Consider the following 17626-nt stretch of genomic DNA (forward strand, 5'->3'; position numbering starts at 1 on the left):
CCACTTGTTCGCCCTTTTGCCTTCACTCTGGGGTCCAGCTCACCCCCAAACCATCTCGATTGGGTTCAGGTCTGGTGACTGTGGAGGGCAGGTCATCTGGCGTAGCCCCCCATCACTCTCCTTCTTGGTCAAATAGCCCTTACACAGCCTGGTGGTGTGTTTGGGGTCATGGTCCTGTTGAAAAATAAATGATGGTCCAACTAAACACAAACCGGATGGAATAGCATGCCGCTGCAAGATGCTGTGGTAGCCATGCTGGTTCAGTATGCCTTCAATTTTGAATAAATCCCAAACAGTGTCACCAGCAAAGCCCCCCCACACCATCACACCTCCTCCTCCATGCTTCACGGTGGGAACCAGGCATGTAGAGTCCATCCGTTCACCCCTTCTGCGTCGCACAAAGACACGGTGGTTGGAACCAAAGATCTCAAAATTGGACTCATCAGACCAAAGCACAGATTTCCACTGGTCTAATGTCCATTCCTTGTGTTCTTTAGCCCAAACAAGTCTCTTCTGCTTGTTGCCTGTCCTTAGCAGTGGTTTCCTAGCAGCTATTTTACCATGAAGGCTGCTGCACAAAGTCTCCTCTTAACAGTTGTTGTAGAGATGTGTCTGCTGCTAGAACTCTGTGTGGCATTGACCTGGTCTCTAATCTGAGCTGCTGTTAATCTGCGATTTCTGAGGCTGGTGACTCGGATAAACTTATCCTCAGAAGTAGAGGTGACTCTTGGTCTTCCTTTCCTGCGTCGGTCCTCATGTGAGCCAGTTTCTTTGTAGCGCTTGATGGTTTTTGCCACTGCACTTGGTGACACTTTCAAAGTTTTCTCAATTTTTCGGACTGATTGACCTTCATTTCTTAAAGTAATGATGGCCACTCGTTTTTCTTTACTTTGCTGCTTTTTTCTTGCCATAAAACAAATTCTAAGAGTCTATTCAGTAGGACTATCAGCTGTGTATCCACCAGACTTCTGCTCAACACAACTGATGGTCCCAACCCTATTTATAAGGAAAGAAATCCCACTTATTAAACCTGACAGGGCACACCTGTGAAGTGAAAACCATTCCCAGTGACTACCTCTTGAAGCTCATCAAGAGAATGCCAAGAGTGTGCAAAGCAGTCATCAAAGCAAAAGGTGGTCACTTTGAAGAACCGAGAATATAAGACATAATTTCAGTTGTTTCACACTTTTTTGTTAAGTTTATAATTCCACATGTGTTAATTCATAGTTTTGATGTCTTCAGTGTGAATGTACAATTTTCATAGTCATAAAAATACAGAAAAATCTTTAAATGAGAAGGTGTGTCCAAACTTTTGGTCTGTACTGTACGTGCGGTAGTGTTAGGAGGGTACACCGCTCTCTGGTTCCGCCCTGCAATCCTTGCTGAACATGGACCATTTTTTCTTCTAATACTATTTAAAACACATCTTGGACTTGTTCTCCAGTTTTCCTTTCCGGTTATGACTGTTATGCTGTAATGTCTATTGTCCCCTCTATAATTTGTAAAGCGGTGCGGAATATGTTGGCGCTATAGAAATAAAATTATTATTACTGCATAAACCAGTGCAATGCTAGCAAAACAAAGCTGGCCTAAGAGGTAAACAGAAACACTTTGTACGGGCATCCGTCTTCCCCAGGTCCAGAGCCGCCCCTCCAGGCCCACCCCACACTGCATGCTGGGATTTCTCCTCCGTACCCCCCCATTCTACATAAACATGGCTGATTAACCACTGTCAGGACTTGCTGGAGCATTTGCCAGGTCGCCATCATTGACGCTTCGTGAAGCCTAGCTCCCTCCAACACTTCGCCTCTGACGGTCACAAGCCCAAGCTTGGTTAAACATTTCTAGACTCCAGGACATTTTCCGGCCATTAGTAAATGATCTATTATGGAACACGGTTTTATAATATTGATACACAACGTTTTATTCCAGGATCTGATAGGTGGACGACTACCAAATGTTGTGAATTACTGGGGAAAAGTGTTGAAAATCTACAAAAGAACCATCAAGATTGAAACTAAAGCAAAAAATCAGTACAAATTTACCACCACAACCATAGTGTCTGACCACACTATTCCCAGGGGCATTGTGGGGGGAGGGGAGAAGACGGGGTCAATGTACGGAGATCAGCCAATGCTAAGTGTGCGGCAGTTTATTGGACCACGCTGGCCATATTGGATATCTACAGACAATTCTCTGAAGGTCACAGATTACATACAAGATACAGACATTTTGTTTCCAGACTTAGTTCTGATAGGTCAGGGCAAAAACAGAAGGGCTGGGGCAGTTGTAGGGGTTAATTTAAAGGCACATTATAATCAAACCAGACAGTGAAAAAGAATGTCACATTTTTCCAAGAATCAGGGGGTAATATACAGGCAGCGGCATGGAAGAGCATCTTATGGCAGGAGTTAGCGCGGAGGCTGCGAGACTGCAGGTACTGAAGACGGTTGTTCTACAGATGGGGAGGGAGCAAACATGGAGAGATTGTCCACATGGGACGCCCCGATGAGGCACCACAAGACAGATGTGACCTAAGGGGGTTACAGTGTAAGGTGCCCCTGGAACTTTGATGGAGTGCTGGAGAAGACTTACAGAGTCCCATGTGTGGCGTTGTGCAGTGTGAGGAAGACAAGAACTGGACATGATGGAAGCAAACATGGCAGCTGTAGAGTTAGACCCGGCAGGGAGCGGCTCCACCATCTGCTACACGACAGATACAAACCAACATGGAGCCTCGTACAGATGAAGCGTTGAGGTCACCAGTATCTGTGCGGCCTCATCTATAGGGGTTCAGCAATAGGGAAGTCTACGGTCAGTAATCATCATCTAGACAATTATTTTATTACCTATGTGCAGTTAAAACCACAAATTAACATGGTCTAACAGATGAAAACGCACAAATAAGACCCTGATCATCCATGAACCAGTCCCCCCCAACACAGCGGTGCAAGGGGAGGAAAGAAAATCACGAGAGCAGGTAATGGAGGGACAGGATTGGCAGAGTGGACTCTGGCTTGTTGCTGGTGAGTGTTTGGCACACATAAAAGATGGCCCCATAAAGCTAGAGAAGACCACGGAGAGCCTGGAGGTCACCACTTCCTGTAGGCAGAGCTCCTCTGGTTCCAGGGACTGCTCTCTCTGTGCTGGGGCCCAGGGTCTCTATGTGGGGTAGGACTGGAGTCTCTACATTGGTCCCGAGGTTTCTTAGTAACCATGCTTTATAACACAGTGCCCCGAATGATCAACTCAGGGTTCTCAATGTCCTTCCTGCTCTGCACCATCCTGAGTTCCAGCTGAGGATATGACGGCTTCACCCCAGGTCCAGCCAGAGCTGCAACGAGACAACAATCAGAATTGTTCCATGCACACCTCACATTAACGCGATGTGGTGGCCCCTTCCCCATATTTCTAGCCGAGGGTCCATATACTGCACGTCTCAACCCTTCCCCGGGACTCACTGTGTGCACTGGTGATGGTTCTCTGCAGTACAAGCTGCATCGCGGACACAGTCTTCTCACACGCCAGCTGCAAATGACAGCAACAAGTCAGGATTCAGCGTCTCACAGTAAGGCTCAGGCACAGGAAAATATCAGCAGCTTCATTCAGAAAATTGGGAGGATAGTTTTCTTATTTGTCATCTGCTTTTTTTACAGCAGCAGTTATTAATAATTTACACGAGCACTTTCAGTTCCTGTTGCACAGCGGCAATGTATCTGCAAAAAGCAAACGCTATATGGAGGCTCCATCCTGGAAACATGGGAAGATTCCCAACATCTCCTCCTCTGCCTATGTCACCAAGAGCTCCAGAAGATGTTTGTAATTGTATATATCGTTATACAATATATATATATTGTTACAATTTTGTATAATCTTTTATATACTTTTATAAACACTGCCAACGTTTTGGATTAACTATATAAAATGTAATAGTTCCTCTTGCTGTATAAATCGCACGTCTGTAGCCATATGCTACCTGTTACGTGTGTGTGTGTGTGTGTGTGTGTGTGTGTGTATATATACTGTATATATACTGTATATATATATATATATATATATATATATATATATATATATATATATACATACACATAAATACACACAGTTTGGCTCAAAAGTTCATGTACCTCATCAGAATTTTTGCTTTCTTGGCCTTTTTTCAGAGAATATGAATGATAACACCAAAACTCTTCCTTCACTCATGGTCAGTGGTTGGGTGAAGCCATTTATTGTCAAACTACTGTACTTTCTCTTTTCATATCATAACGACAACCCAAAACATCCAATATTGTAAACACTGAGCACAACTGATTATATATACACATATTCCATGTGTTGGCATTGGATGTGTATATATTATGAGCTCACATTGTAGTTATAGTCAAATTAGTGACAAAATGTACAATTTGTGGAGAAAGTTTGTACTTGATGGACCTAAGTCTTTTTTCAAACTATGTAAAAACAGTGTAGTGAAAACCGCGGCGGCCTCGTCCATCACACGTCAGGCCATTGATCTCCTGATGATTGGAGGCAGCGGAGTGCTGCTCCCTGTTCTCCTTGACATATGTACATTTCTTTACTGTAAACGATATCTATAACCCATTCTCATGTACAGCACCATGGAATTAATGGTGCTATATAAATGAATAATAATGTACAATGCGGTCACCAGTCACCGACACCACCATTGCAGAGATTACCTTAAAGTTGTTGGGGTGAAGGTGCGTCCAAGCCAACAGCATAGCTGCAAAGAGATCTCCAGTGCCCACAAACACTGCGTCAACGCGGGGTAGTTCAAAGCTAATCCTCAATGTCTGGATCTGTCCGTCCTCCCGCACTTCAAAAAAGGCAGAATAAGCAGGGGATGTTCATGAGATGCAACACAGTTTCAGGATTTTTATGCCCTGTCATTATGTTTCAAATTAAAGTGTCCCCCATTTTATTAGAATGTAGGTTTGGCCAGTGCGTCAAGTCCCCGGGGCCGGCGCGTGACAGGACTCAGAGACAGCAGCCAGAGAGTGACGAGCCTCAAACACAGCGGCCAGGGAGTGATGAACCTCCTTGGTGAATGGTCAGAGAATGACGAGCCCCCAAACGTAAGGCCAGAGCGTGATGAGCCTCAGGGACAGCGGCCAGGGAGTGATGAACCTCCTTGGTGAGTGGTCAGAGAATGACGAGCCCCCAAACGTAAGGCCAGAGCGTGATGAGCCTCAGGGACAGCGGCCAGGGAGTGATGAACCTCCTTGGTGAATGGTCAGAGAATGACGAGCCCCCAAACGTAAGGCCAGAGCGTGATGAGCCTCAGGGACAGCAGCCAGGGAGTGATGAACCTCCTTGGTGAATGGTCAGAGAATGACGAGCCCCCAAACGTAAGGCCAGAGCGTGATGAGCCTCAGGGACAGCGGCCAGGGAGTGATGAACCTCCTTGGTGAATGGTCAGAGAATGACGAGCCCCCAAACGTAAGGCCAGAGCGTGATGAGCCTCAGGGACAGCGGCCAGGGAGTGATGAACCTCCTTGGTGAGTGGTCAGAGAATGACGAGTTCCCAAGCAAAAGCCCAGAGCGTGTTGAGCCTCAGGGACAGCGGCCAGGGAGTGATGAACCTCCTTGGTGAATGGTCAGAGAATGACGAGCCCCCAAACGTAAGGCCAGAGCGTGATGAGCCTCAGGGACAGCGGCCAGGGAGTGATGAACCTCCTTGGTGAATGGTCAGAGAATGACGAGCCCCCAAACGTAAGGCCAGAGCGTGATGAGCCTCAGGGCCAGCGGCCAGGGAGTGATGAACCTCCTTGGTGAATGGTCAGAGAATGACGAGCCCCCAAACGTAAGGCCAGAGCGTGATGAGCCTCAGGGACAGCGGCCAGGGAGTGATGAACCTCCTTGGTGAATGGTCAGAGAATGACGAGCCCCCAAACGTAAGGCCAGAGCGTGATGAGCCTCAGGGACAGCGGCCAGGGAGTGATGAACCTCCTTGGTGAGTGGTCAGAGAATGACGAGTTCCCAAGCAAAAGCCCAGAGCGTGTTGAGCCTCAGGGACAGCAACCAGAGAGTGATGATTCCCCCTCATTGAGCGGCAGAAAGTGACAAGACTCAGAGACAGCGGCCAGAGTGACTAGCCCCCCCCAGCAAATGTCGAGCCCTTGAGGCCAGCACGAGTCTGGCCTCAGGCACAGCGGTCAGAGAGTGATGAACCCCCTCGCTGAGCGGCCAGAGAGTGACGAGACCCACCCTCCAGCGAGCAGTCATCGTGTGTTGAACCCCCTGGGACAGCACGAGTTTAGCCTCAGGGACAGCGGCCAGAGAATGATGACCCACCCAATGAGCAGCCAGAGTATGATGACGAGCCTCAGGGACAGCGGCCAGAGAGTGATGAACCCCCACAGCAAGCGGCCAGTGTGTGTTGAGCCCCCGATCTAGCCTCATAGACAGCAGCTAGAGAGTGATGAGCCTCAGGCACATTGGCCAGAGAGCAGCCAGCGAGTAAGGTCCTTGGAGCCAGCACGAGTATAGCCTCAGGGACAGCGGCCAGAGAGTGACGAGCCTCAGGGACAGCGGCCAGAGAGTGACGAGGCCCACCCCCAACGAGCAGCCAGCGTGTAGTGCCCTCGGGGCCAGCACGAGTATGGCCTCAGGGACAGCGGCCAGAGAGTGATGAACCCCCTCGGTAGCAGTCAGAGAATGACTAGCCTCAGGGACAGCAGCCAGAGAGTGATGAGGCCCCCACAGCAATCAGCCAGCGTGTGCCTCCGGGGCCAGCACGAGTCTAGCCTCAGGGGCAGTGGCCAGAGAGTGACGAGACTCCTCCCAACGTCTGTCGAGCCGCCGAGTCTAGCACCAGCACAAGTCTGGTTTTAGGGACTGTGGCCAGAGAGTGATCAGCCCTCCCCCGGCGAGTGGCCATAGAATGTGTTAAGCCTCCCCCCCCCCCCGGTCAGAGAGTGATGAACGCCCCCGGCAAATGGCCAGCGCGTGGCAAGCTCTTAGGATGGACATCCAAAGTGAATTAGCAAATGATATTAATGCATGGTTGTGTTCTGGAGCGGCGTTTGGAGGGTGGGTACACCAGATGGAGCTGGAGTGAGAGACTGTGGACATCATTGGGTGTTGTGTACTAGAAACGATAGATAGTTTGGAAGTCTGTGGGAACAGACTGGTTGGTCGTGAAACGCTCGAGCCTTGGTGTTATTATTGGAGACCTAGGGGGGAGAGACCTAAACAAGGAGTTACCGGCCATCTGACCCCATTCAGGTAACAGAAGGATGGAGGAAAGATTTACATGTAACTCAGCGTGAAAATCAATGTTCAAGTTGTTTTGACCAAAAGCAGAACAGCAGTCAGTGGCCGATGAACAGAAAGTTAGTGGTCATAAGCGTCACCGAGTCCTCACCTCGTCTCTGGCTCCCCAGTGTAATGAGATAATCAGAACCTCGTGATGCAGGGAGATCTGAGCTGGTGATGACCACGGTGCTCGGTCCCAGAGAATGTAACATGTCCATGACCTGGGAGACGTAAGCGGCGTAAATCACAGTGCAGGACAACAGTGAAGACACAGTGGGGATCTGCTCACCTGCACGGCCTCCTGCTGAGTGCGGATCTTACGTCCAGTCAACAACCTGAGAAGGAGGACAGTGTTAGAGGACAGACGACCACCATTCCTCTACATACAGCTGCCTGCCATAGACATCACCATCCTCAGCTTACAGGATCAGACACACACGAGACGCCCTACACCTGGGCCCATCACCTCCATTCCTGATTACATTCATTACCAGATATCACTTTATGAAGGGACTGGAGCAAAAACCTAACAGTAAATGTCACTTGCGGGGCAGCCGTTACCATACGTCGAGGTACAAGGATTTACTTTACAGTCGGGCAGACACCGGAAGCTCAAAACAGAAAATATTGCAAATATTGGGGCAAATATTGCAACCACACTACACAAAAAAGCTAAAGCCCTTCTCACATTCCCCTGTGCCTTATGTATCAGCTCCCTCCATTAAGGAACCAACCCCCAAGGGCACAGCACCAAAGACCCCATAACCTCCAAAAGGCATCTGCACGGTGGTAATTCCATGTCACCAATTACAGGAGGCGCTGCTTTGGAGCACTATTTGCGGCTGGACAGCAGTTTCCTTGAGAGGTGGACTGGCGTGGAGATCAGCTGGAGACCCCAGGTGGACACTAACATGGTGATACAACTGACCAGGGAGCAAATATACAGCTCCTCCATGCAGGATGTAAGTCCACTTACTCTGCTTCAAATTGGTTTGGAGTGATGATATCAGCGACCGGGACAACCAGATCTTTATAGACTGGGAGAAGCTCCTCCGGGACATACTGACGAAAGACAGAGAAATGTACCAGCAAGAGGAGTCACAGCAAGAGGGAAGGGGGTCAGAGCATGAGGTGAGGGAGTCAGAGCGTGAGGGCACAGGATCAGATCGTGAGAAGAGGGGGTCAGAGCTTGAGGAGAGGGGGTCAGAGCGTGAGGAGAGGGGGTCAGTGTGAGGAGAGGGGGTCAGAGCGTGAGAAGAGGGGGTCAGAGCGTGAGAAGAGGGGGTCAGTGTGAGGAGAGTGGGTCAGAGCGTGAGGAGAGGGAGTCAGAGCGTGAGGGCACAGGATCAGATCGTGAGAAGAGGGGGTCAGAGCGTAAGAGGGGGTCAGAGCGTGAGGAGAGGGGGTCAGTGTGAGGAGAGGGGGTCACAGCGTGAGAAGAGGGGGTCAGAGCGTGAGAAGAGGGGGTCAGTGTGAGGAGAGTGGGTCAGAGCGTGAGGAGAGGGAGTCAGAGCGTGAGGGCAAAGGATCAGATCATGAGAAGAGAGGGTCAGAGCGTTAGGAGAGGGGGTCAGAGCGTGAGGAGAGTGGGTCAGAGCGTGAGAAAAGGGGGTCAGAGCATGAGAAGAGGGGGTCAGAGCGTGAGAAGAGGGGGTCAGCGTGAGGAGAGGGGGTCAGAGCGTGAGAAGAGGGGGTCAGAGCGTGAGGAGAGTGGGTCAGTGTGAGGAGAGTGGGTCAGAGCGTGAGAAGAGGGGGTCAGAGCGTGAGAAGAGGGGGTCAGAGCATGAGGAGAGGGAGTCAGAGCGTGAGGGCACAGGATCAGATAGTTAGAATAGGGGGTCAGAGCGTGAGAAGAGGGGGTCAGAGTGAGAAGAGGGGGTCAGAGCGTGAGAAGAGAGGGTCAGAGCACTAAGAGGGGGTCAGAGTGTGAGAAGAGGGGGTCAGAGCGTGAGGAGAGGGGGTCAGAGCGTGAGAAGAGGGGGTCAGAGCGTGTGGAGAGGGGGTCAGAGCGTGAGGAGAGGGGGTCAGTGTGAGGAGAGTGGGTCAGAGCGTGAGAAGAGGGGGTCAGAGCATGAGAAGAGGGGGTCAGAGCATGAGAGGGAGTCAGAGCATGAGAGGGAGTCAGAGCATGAGAGGGAGTCAGAGCGTGAGGGCACAGGATCAGATCGTGAGAAGAGGGGATCAGAGCGTGAGGAGAGGGGGTCAGAGCGTGAGGAGAGGGGGTCAGAGCGTGAGAAGAGGGGGTCAGAGCGTGAGAAGAGGGGGTCAGAGCGTGAGAAGAGGGGGTCAGAGCATGAGGAGAGGGGGTCAGAGCGTGAGGGCACAGGATCAGATCGTTAGAATAGGGGGTCAGAGCGTGAGAAGAGGGGGTCAGAGTGAGAAGAGGGGGTCAGAGCATGAGGAGAGGGAGTCAGAGCGTAAGGGCACAGGATCAGATCGTGAGAAGAGGGGATCAGAGCGTGAGGAGAGGGGGTCAGAGCGTGAGGAGAGGGGGTCAGAGCGTGAGAAGAGGGGGTCAGAGCGTGAGGCCACAGGATCAGATCATTAGAATAGGGGGTCAGAGTGTGAGAAGAGGGGGTCAGAGTGAGAAGAGGGGGTCAGAGCGTGAGAAGGGAGTTTCAGAGCGTGAGAAGAGGGGGTCAGAGCGTGAGAAGAGGGGGTCAGAGCGTGAGGAGAGGGGGTCAGAGCATGAGAAGAGGGGGTCAGAGCGTGAGAAAAGGGGCTCAGAGGGGGTCAGATGGCATGAACAGGTTCCTACAGACTTGTTGAATGTGCAAGTAGCCCAAGTGTTTCTGGTTCTATAATTGTTCTCTTGGACTGGGGAGTCCATCACTCCTCTGTGGGTCATTTGCATTAAAGCTGTTCCATCCAGCATGTCCACATAGATATTCCTTCTCTGAACCCTGCTTATATAGGTACTATACAGATGATCAGGTTTTAAATACATCAGATAGGGATTATATACATTAGATAGGACTGCTCTATAAGGGTATACCTTGACGATTGGTGGAGCAGCTTAGTATACATTTTTTTGCAAAAAAAGTATCAACTAAATACCCTGTTTTTTTTCATCTTCTGACTAGCACTTGCTTATTACTATGATTTTTTTTTTTTACAACAGAGTATTTTTACCCTCACTGTGCTCTTTGGTGTCTTCAATTGAGTGTTAGTAGTCTGTCAAAGGATAGTTGCGAGCGGTACAGGTGGAGAAATCAATGAGGGGACAGACGGGCTGTACAGGCTGAGGACTGGGGTGGGGAGTGAAGGTACAGGCGAAGGGGTCAGTGTGAGGGGACAGGTGGTAAAGGGTCAGTGTGAGGGAATAGGCAGTACAGGGGGAGGGGTCAGTGAGGGGACAGGCGGTACAGGGGAAGGGTCAGTGTGAGGGGACAGGCAGTACAGGGGAAGGGTCAGTGTGAGGGGACAGGCAGTACAGGGGAAGGGTCAGTGTGAGGGGACAGGCGGTACAGGGGGAGGGGTCAGTGTGAGGGGACATGTGGTACAGGGGGAGGGGTCAGAGGTAGGGGACAGGCGGTACAGGAGAAGGGTCAGTGTGAGGGGATAGGCAGTACAGGGGGAGGGGTCAGTGAGGGGACAGGCGGTATAGGGGAAGGGTCAGTGTGAGGGGACAGGCAGTACAGGGGAAGGGTCAGTGTGAGGGGACAGGCAGTACAGGGGAAGGGTCAGTGTGAGGGGACAGGCGGTACAGGGGGAGGGGTCAGTGTGAGGGGACATGTGGTACAGGGGGAGGGGTCAGAGGTAGGGGACAGGCGGTACAGGAGAAGGGTCAGTGTGAGGGGATAGGCAGTACAGGGGGAGGGGCCAGAGTGAGGGGATAGGCAGTACAGGGAGAGGGGTCAGAGTGAGGGGACAGGCATTGTGTTCACAGAACTTATCACCAGTGATGGGGGACGCACCATTGAACCTTCCCCGTTCCACTTATCTCCCAGCACAGGATCACAGACTGCGGGAAACAGAGAGAGATTAACCTGTGAATGTCACTATACTTAAGTTATTGATCTCACGTCACGGTTTGAAGGCGTTGTGGAGACACAGCATTGCATCTTAATTAGCCTGATGACTATCTTTAGCAAACCAAGACAAATAGACTTATCTGTATGCTGACTTTTGAATTTATGTGTTGGTCAAGAAAACAGACTTTTGTTTGTGTAAACGTGTAATATTGCCATTTCATATAACATATTGTGCTCTTATCCTTGATGACTAGTGAGGTTTACTGATATGTTAATTATGCATTGTGTGGGCCAGAGTTTGGTGACTTCGAAAACAGAGGAGGAAACACTATGCAAATAGATCAAATAATTAAGTAATGCTACTGTGAGGACACAGCAGTTCTTAATTACACTAGACATAAATTGTGTAGGTCCAGAATCATAACCTGTTGTCTGAAGTATTGACTCTTCTTGTAGGGTATTTATCTCTAATATTATCTTCTACAGTTTATATTCTGTCATCTTTGCAAATCAGTAATGCCTGGCCACTGAACAATTATGTTTGCTGATATGTTGATTACATACAATGTCCATGCTAGACAGTTTGTGGTCATTCCCAGAGTAAAGGTACCTTCACACATAACGATATCGTTGCTTTTTGTGACGTAGCAACGATATCGTTAAGGAAATCGTTCTGTGTGACAGCGACCAACGATCAGGCCCCTGCTGGGAGATCGTTGGTCGCTGAGGAAAGTCCAGAACTTTATTTCGTCGCTGGACTCCCTGCAGACATCGCTGGATCGGCGTGTGTGACACCGATCCAGCGATGTCTTCACTGGTAACCAGGGTAAATATCGGGTTACTAAGCGCAGGGCCAAGTAAAAAAAACAAACTTACCTACCGCTGTCTGTCCCCGGCGCTCAGCTTCTCTGCACTCCTCTGCACTGGCTGTGAGCGTCGGTCAGCCGGAAAGCAGAGCAGTGACGTCACCGCTCTGCTTTCCGGCCGCTGTGCTCACAGTCAATACAGAGGAGTGCAGAGAAGCTGAGCGCCGGGGACAGACAGCGGTAGGTAAGTATGTAGTGTTTGTTTTTTTTACTTTTACGCTGGTAACCAGGGTAAACATCGGGTTACTAAGCGCGGCCCTGTGCTTAGTAACCCGATGTTTACCCTGGTTACCCGGGGACCTCGGGATCGTTGGTCGCTGGAGAGCTGTCTGTGTGACAGCTCTCCAGCGACCAAACAGCGACGCTGCAGCGATCGGCATCATTGTCTAGATCGCTGCAGCGTCGCTGAGTGTGAAGGTACCTTAAGAAAAACTATGCAACTAGATAACATAATCAAACAGTGCAGGTTGGCCTCATTCATTTCTCTCTCTGACCTCTGGATGCTGGTTGTAGGCCAGTTCTGAACTATATAAAGAGACTTTTTCTTCTGGTCCGTGTGACTCTACAGGAGATGAGCTTAGGAGACTATGGCCAAGCTGGAAGAACACAGGATTGCTTCATTAACCATCACAGAAACCCCAGAGATGTCTTAAGGCCCCTTCACATTAAGCGACGCTGCAGCGATACCGACAACGATCCGGATCGCTGCAGCGTCACTGTTTGGTCACTGGAGAGCTGTCACACAGACCGCTCTCCAGCGACCAACGATCCCGAAGTCCCCGGGTAACCAGGGTAAACATCGGGTAACTAAGCGCAGGGCCGCGCTTAGTAACCCGATGTTTACCCTGGTTACCATCCTAAAAGTAAAAAAAAACAAACACTACATACTTACCTACCGCTGTCTGTCCCCGGCGCTCTGCTTCTCTGCACTCCTCCTGTACTGGCTGTGAGCACAGCGGCCGGAAAGCAGAGCGGTGACGTCACCGCTCTGCTTTCCGGCTGACCGACGCTCACAGCCAGTGCAGAGGAGTGCAGAGAAGCTGAGCGCCGGGGACAGACAGCGGTATGTACCAGTATGTAGTGTTTGTTTTTTTTTTACTTTTACGCTGGTAACCAGGGTAAACATCGGGTTACTAAGCGCGGCCCTGCGCTTAGTTACCCGATATTTACCCTGGTTACCAGTGAAGACATCGCTGAATCGGCGTCACACACGCCGATCCAGCGATGTCCGCGGGAGATCCAGCGACGAAATAAAGTTCTGGACTTTGTTCAGCGACCAACGATCTCCCAGCAGGGGCCTGATCGTTGGTCGCTGTCACACAGAACGATTTCCTTAACGATATCGTTGCTACGTCACAAAAAGCAACGATATCGTTACGTGTGAAGGTACCTTTAAAGAATCCAGGTTGGGACAATTGGGTCACTTGGCCACATACCTCACTAATCTTGGTTAGCATCTTAAGCTTGTCATTACCTCCTCGCTGTGGGGGCCTGCCAAAAGTGGGGAGCCACTGGTGGGGGTATTTGGCCCTGGAAGCAGCTCTAATACGGTGAGTCAGCGGACGACTAAGACTCTGTAATTTGAACCATCTTGGGTATTTGCCGGGGCTGTTCTGTTTGCTATTGTGTGTTGTGGTTTCGCCTCTTTCTTTAAACAGAAGATCAATACGATCAAAGAAAGCTTTGGCCCACAGCGCCCACTGCCCCTCTTAGCTGCTCAACCCTGCTCCTCCAAAACCCAGCTTCTCCACCATGACAGAAGATCAGCTCTCCACCCTCCTGTCAAGATCACACCTCACCACCTGCACGCTTGACCCGCTCCCATCCCACCTCATCCCTATCCTTTCCGCGGTCTTCATCCCAACCCTAACGCACCTCTTCAACCTCTCACTCACAACAGGTGTCTTTCCCTCATCCTTCAAGCATGCCAAGATCACACCCATCCTCAAAAAGCCCTCCCTCGACCCATCCTCTGTGTCTAGCTATCGCCCAATATCTCTTCTCCCTTATGCCCCCAAATTGCTGGAGCAACACGTCCATCTTGAACTGTCCTCCCACTTGTCCTCCTGCTCCCTCTTTGATCGGTTACAATCAGGCTTCCGTTCCCATCACTCAACTGAAACTGCCCTAACTAAAGTCACCAATGACCTACTAACTGCCAGGAGCAAGCAACACTACTCTGTCCTCCTTCTCCTGGACTTGTCTTCTGCCTTTGACACTGTTGACCACTCCCTTTTGCTACAAATCCTCTCATCCCTTGGCATCACAGACTTGGCCCTTTCCTGGATCTCGTCATATCTGACAGACCGAACATTCAGTGTCTCCCTCCCCCACACCACCTCCTCACTTCGCCCCTTGTCAGTCGGTGTTCCTCAAGGCTCTGTTCTAGGACCCCTACTCTTCTCCATCTACACTTTCGGCCTGGGACAGCTCATAGAATCCCACGGTATGCAGTACCATCTCTACGCCGACGACACGCAGATCTACCTCTCCGGACCTGACCTCTCCTCCTTGCTTACCAAAATCCCGCACTGTCTGTCTTCCATTTCAGCCTTCTTTTCTGCTCGCTTTCTACAACTGAACATGGACAAAACAGAATTCATCATCTTTCCCCCATCTCACTCTACCCCTCCACCACATCTATCCATCAATGTCAATGGCTGCTCACTATCCCCAGTCCCACACGCCCGGTGCCTCGGGGTGATCCTCGACTCTGCCCTCTCTTTCAAGCCACATATCCAAGCCCTTGCCTCCTCCTGTCGTCTCAAACTCAAAAATATTTCCCGGATCCGTGCTTTCCTTGACCGCAACACTGCAAAAACGCTAGTGCATGCCCTTATCATCTCCCGCCTCGACTACTGCAACCTCCTACTCTCTGGACTCCCCTCTAGCACTCTGGCACCACTCCAATCCATCCTACACTCTGCTGCCCGACTAATCCACCTGTCCCCCCGCTATTCCCCAGCCTCTCCCCTGTGTCAAGCCCTTCACTGGCTTCCTATCGCCCAGAGACTCCAGTTCAAAACCCTCACACTGACATACCAAGCCATCCACAACCTGTCTCCTCCATACATCTGTGACATGGTCTCCCGGTACCTACCTACACGCAACCTCCGATCCTCCCAAGACCTCCTTCTCTACTCCCCTCTCATCTCTTCTTCCCATAACCGCATCCAAGACTTCTCCCGTGCTTCCCCCATACTCTGGAACTCTCTACCCCAACACATCAGACTCGCGCCTACCATAGAAACCTTCAAAAATAACCTGAAGACTCATCTCTTCCGACAAGCCTACAGCCTGCAGTGATCCTCAACCTACTGAACAGCCGCACAGCCAGCTCTTCCCTCTCCTAGTGTATCCTCACCTACCCCCTGCAGACTGTGAGCCCTCGCGGGCAGGGTCCTCCCTCCTTATGTACTCGTGTGCCTTGTTATCTGCTCATGTTTAATGTAATTGTCTATATTTGCCCCGTATTCACATGTAAAGCGCCATGGAATAAATGGCGCTATAAAAATGTATAATAATAATAAAATAATAATAGTTGTGGTTCAATAAATTATTGCCACACTGTTTTACCCTCACCCTGTGTTGTCTTGAGTAGTGTTCTGCCCACAGGGAGAGAGTGAGGGCGTTCAGTGGTATGAGCCCTGGTCCATGCAGTCTTTCTAAAATCAGCAGGGCCAGCAGACGAGAGCATCCACTGACCCCATGTCTCCACAGCTACTTGTTCTCATCTCCATTCTTACCCTTTATGTAAATACTGTAAGAAGGACACTTGTTAAGTGTAAAAGGAGGGTACATGCCTCTGTATAGAGGGACAGAGAAAGACAGCCAGAGATTCTGCTAAGACATCCAAACATCCAGGGGACCCAACAGGACTGCTGCCAATACATCTTGGCTCCATCACAAGGGACATGGATCCATCATTCTATAGGAAAGAACCTAGGGGACCAGGGCCTTGGTTGGAAGAATACAGATTTGCTCCATTGACCATCGCTGAACCATGGATATATTTGGAGAAAACCAGGATTGGGACCCACCGGTCGCCTGGCTCCATGGAGATGTTCCCAGAAGCCAGGTTGTGACCCTCGGGTCAACTGGCATTGTATCTCAATTGACTGCCATCTTCCTATGCTTGTCGTTACCTCCTCCCTGTGTGTGTATCACAGGTGAGGTAGCCGACCCTGGGAGCTGTGAAGTAACAGCTGCCATTATCCCGGCAAGTCAGCGGAAGATTGAGACTAACTTGTACCATCTTGGGTATTTTGCTGGGACTGTTCTACGTGTTATCTGCCTGCTTTGTGGTTCAATAAAGCATTGCCACACTGTTTTACCCTAACTCAGTGTTGTCAGAGTAGAATTATTCCCACGTAAAAGGAGAGTGGGCGTTCGGTGGGACGTTCCCTGGTCCATGCGATTTCAGCTAGCTGATCTGGGTGCCCACCGACCACCCGTGTCTCCACAGGCACCATAATAGAAGTGAACGCTTGTGACATGGAAACCATGAGAAATCCAGGCCTGCACAATTCTCGTTTAAGGGGTTGTCCAAGAATGATATTTTTTTTAGCCAGAGGTCTTCACCTGATGAGAATAACAAAGTCTCCTCAATAACCCCCCACCACCCCCAGACCCAGCGCTGCCTCCTCACTGCTGCAGCCAGTACTGTTAAGCATTGGTGAGCTTTTTTGTTACTTTCATCATCTGCCCGGACGACCTATTTAACCTCTTAATTAGACAATTTTTTCTTCATTTTTGCATCTCTACTTTTCAGCAGGTGAAACTGTAATATAATGAATTTTATATGAAGATTTAATTTTTTGTAGGGGTCTTTTCTATTGCGCCCCCTCCAGAGGTTTATATACATTCTGTTATGTACTGCTGAAATATGTATCCATGTATCTAACTAATGTATCTAATACATACACACAGCAGAATACTACACCCCCTTTGGCATTTTTCGTGTTTTGCTCCCTCACCACCTGGAATTTCACGGTTTTTATTGAGTGTTTGCATCAGTTCATGTAGCGAACATGCCGACAACTGTGAACATTTGTTTTTCTTTTTATTGTGAAGCCAATGATAAATAGGACACAATAACTGAAAACTTCAGTGTGCATAACTATTAACCTCCTTAAAGTCAGTTCTTTGTAGAGCCTCATTTTGCAGCAATTACAGGTGAAGGCACTTTGGATAAGTCTCTATGAGATTACCACATCTGGCCACTGGGATTTTTGCCTGTTCCTCAAGGCAGAACTGCTCCAGCGCCTTCAGGTTAGATGTTTCTTCATGTCTGACCACAGATTCTCCAATGAATTAAGCTCTGGGCTGTGACTCAGCCGCTCCAGAACATTTACACGTTTCCTCTTACCCCACTCGAGTGTTGCTTTAGCAGTATGCTTTGGGTCATTGTCTTGTTAGAAGGTGAACCTCTGTCAGTCTCAAATCAACAATATCCCTGTATTTTGCATCATCCATCTTTCCCTCGACTCGGACCATTTTCCTTGTCCC

General features: G+C 49.9%; 1 protein-coding gene across 1 annotated transcript in view; it reads right to left on the minus strand.

Annotated features, from left to right (window-relative positions):
* Positions 1-2137: 2137 nt before the first annotated feature.
* PDXK (pyridoxal kinase) overlaps positions 2138-17626 on the minus strand; it is a 45915-nt gene continuing 30426 nt past the window's right edge. The window contains exons 5-11 of the mRNA XM_069760387.1: positions 11196-11242; positions 8255-8340; positions 7568-7613; positions 7388-7499; positions 4701-4837; positions 3462-3528; positions 2138-3334 (exon numbers count right to left, since the gene is read on the minus strand). Coding sequence (XP_069616488.1) covers positions 3222-3334; positions 3462-3528; positions 4701-4837; positions 7388-7499; positions 7568-7613; positions 8255-8340; positions 11196-11242 — 608 coding nt within the window. The 3' untranslated portion in view covers positions 2138-3221. The remainder of the gene's footprint in view (positions 3335-3461; positions 3529-4700; positions 4838-7387; positions 7500-7567; positions 7614-8254; positions 8341-11195; positions 11243-17626) is intronic.

The sequence above is a fragment of the Ranitomeya imitator genome, chromosome 3 (assembly GCF_032444005.1).
Source record: "Ranitomeya imitator isolate aRanImi1 chromosome 3, aRanImi1.pri, whole genome shotgun sequence".
In the NCBI taxonomy this organism is placed as follows: Eukaryota; Metazoa; Chordata; class Amphibia; order Anura; family Dendrobatidae; genus Ranitomeya; species Ranitomeya imitator.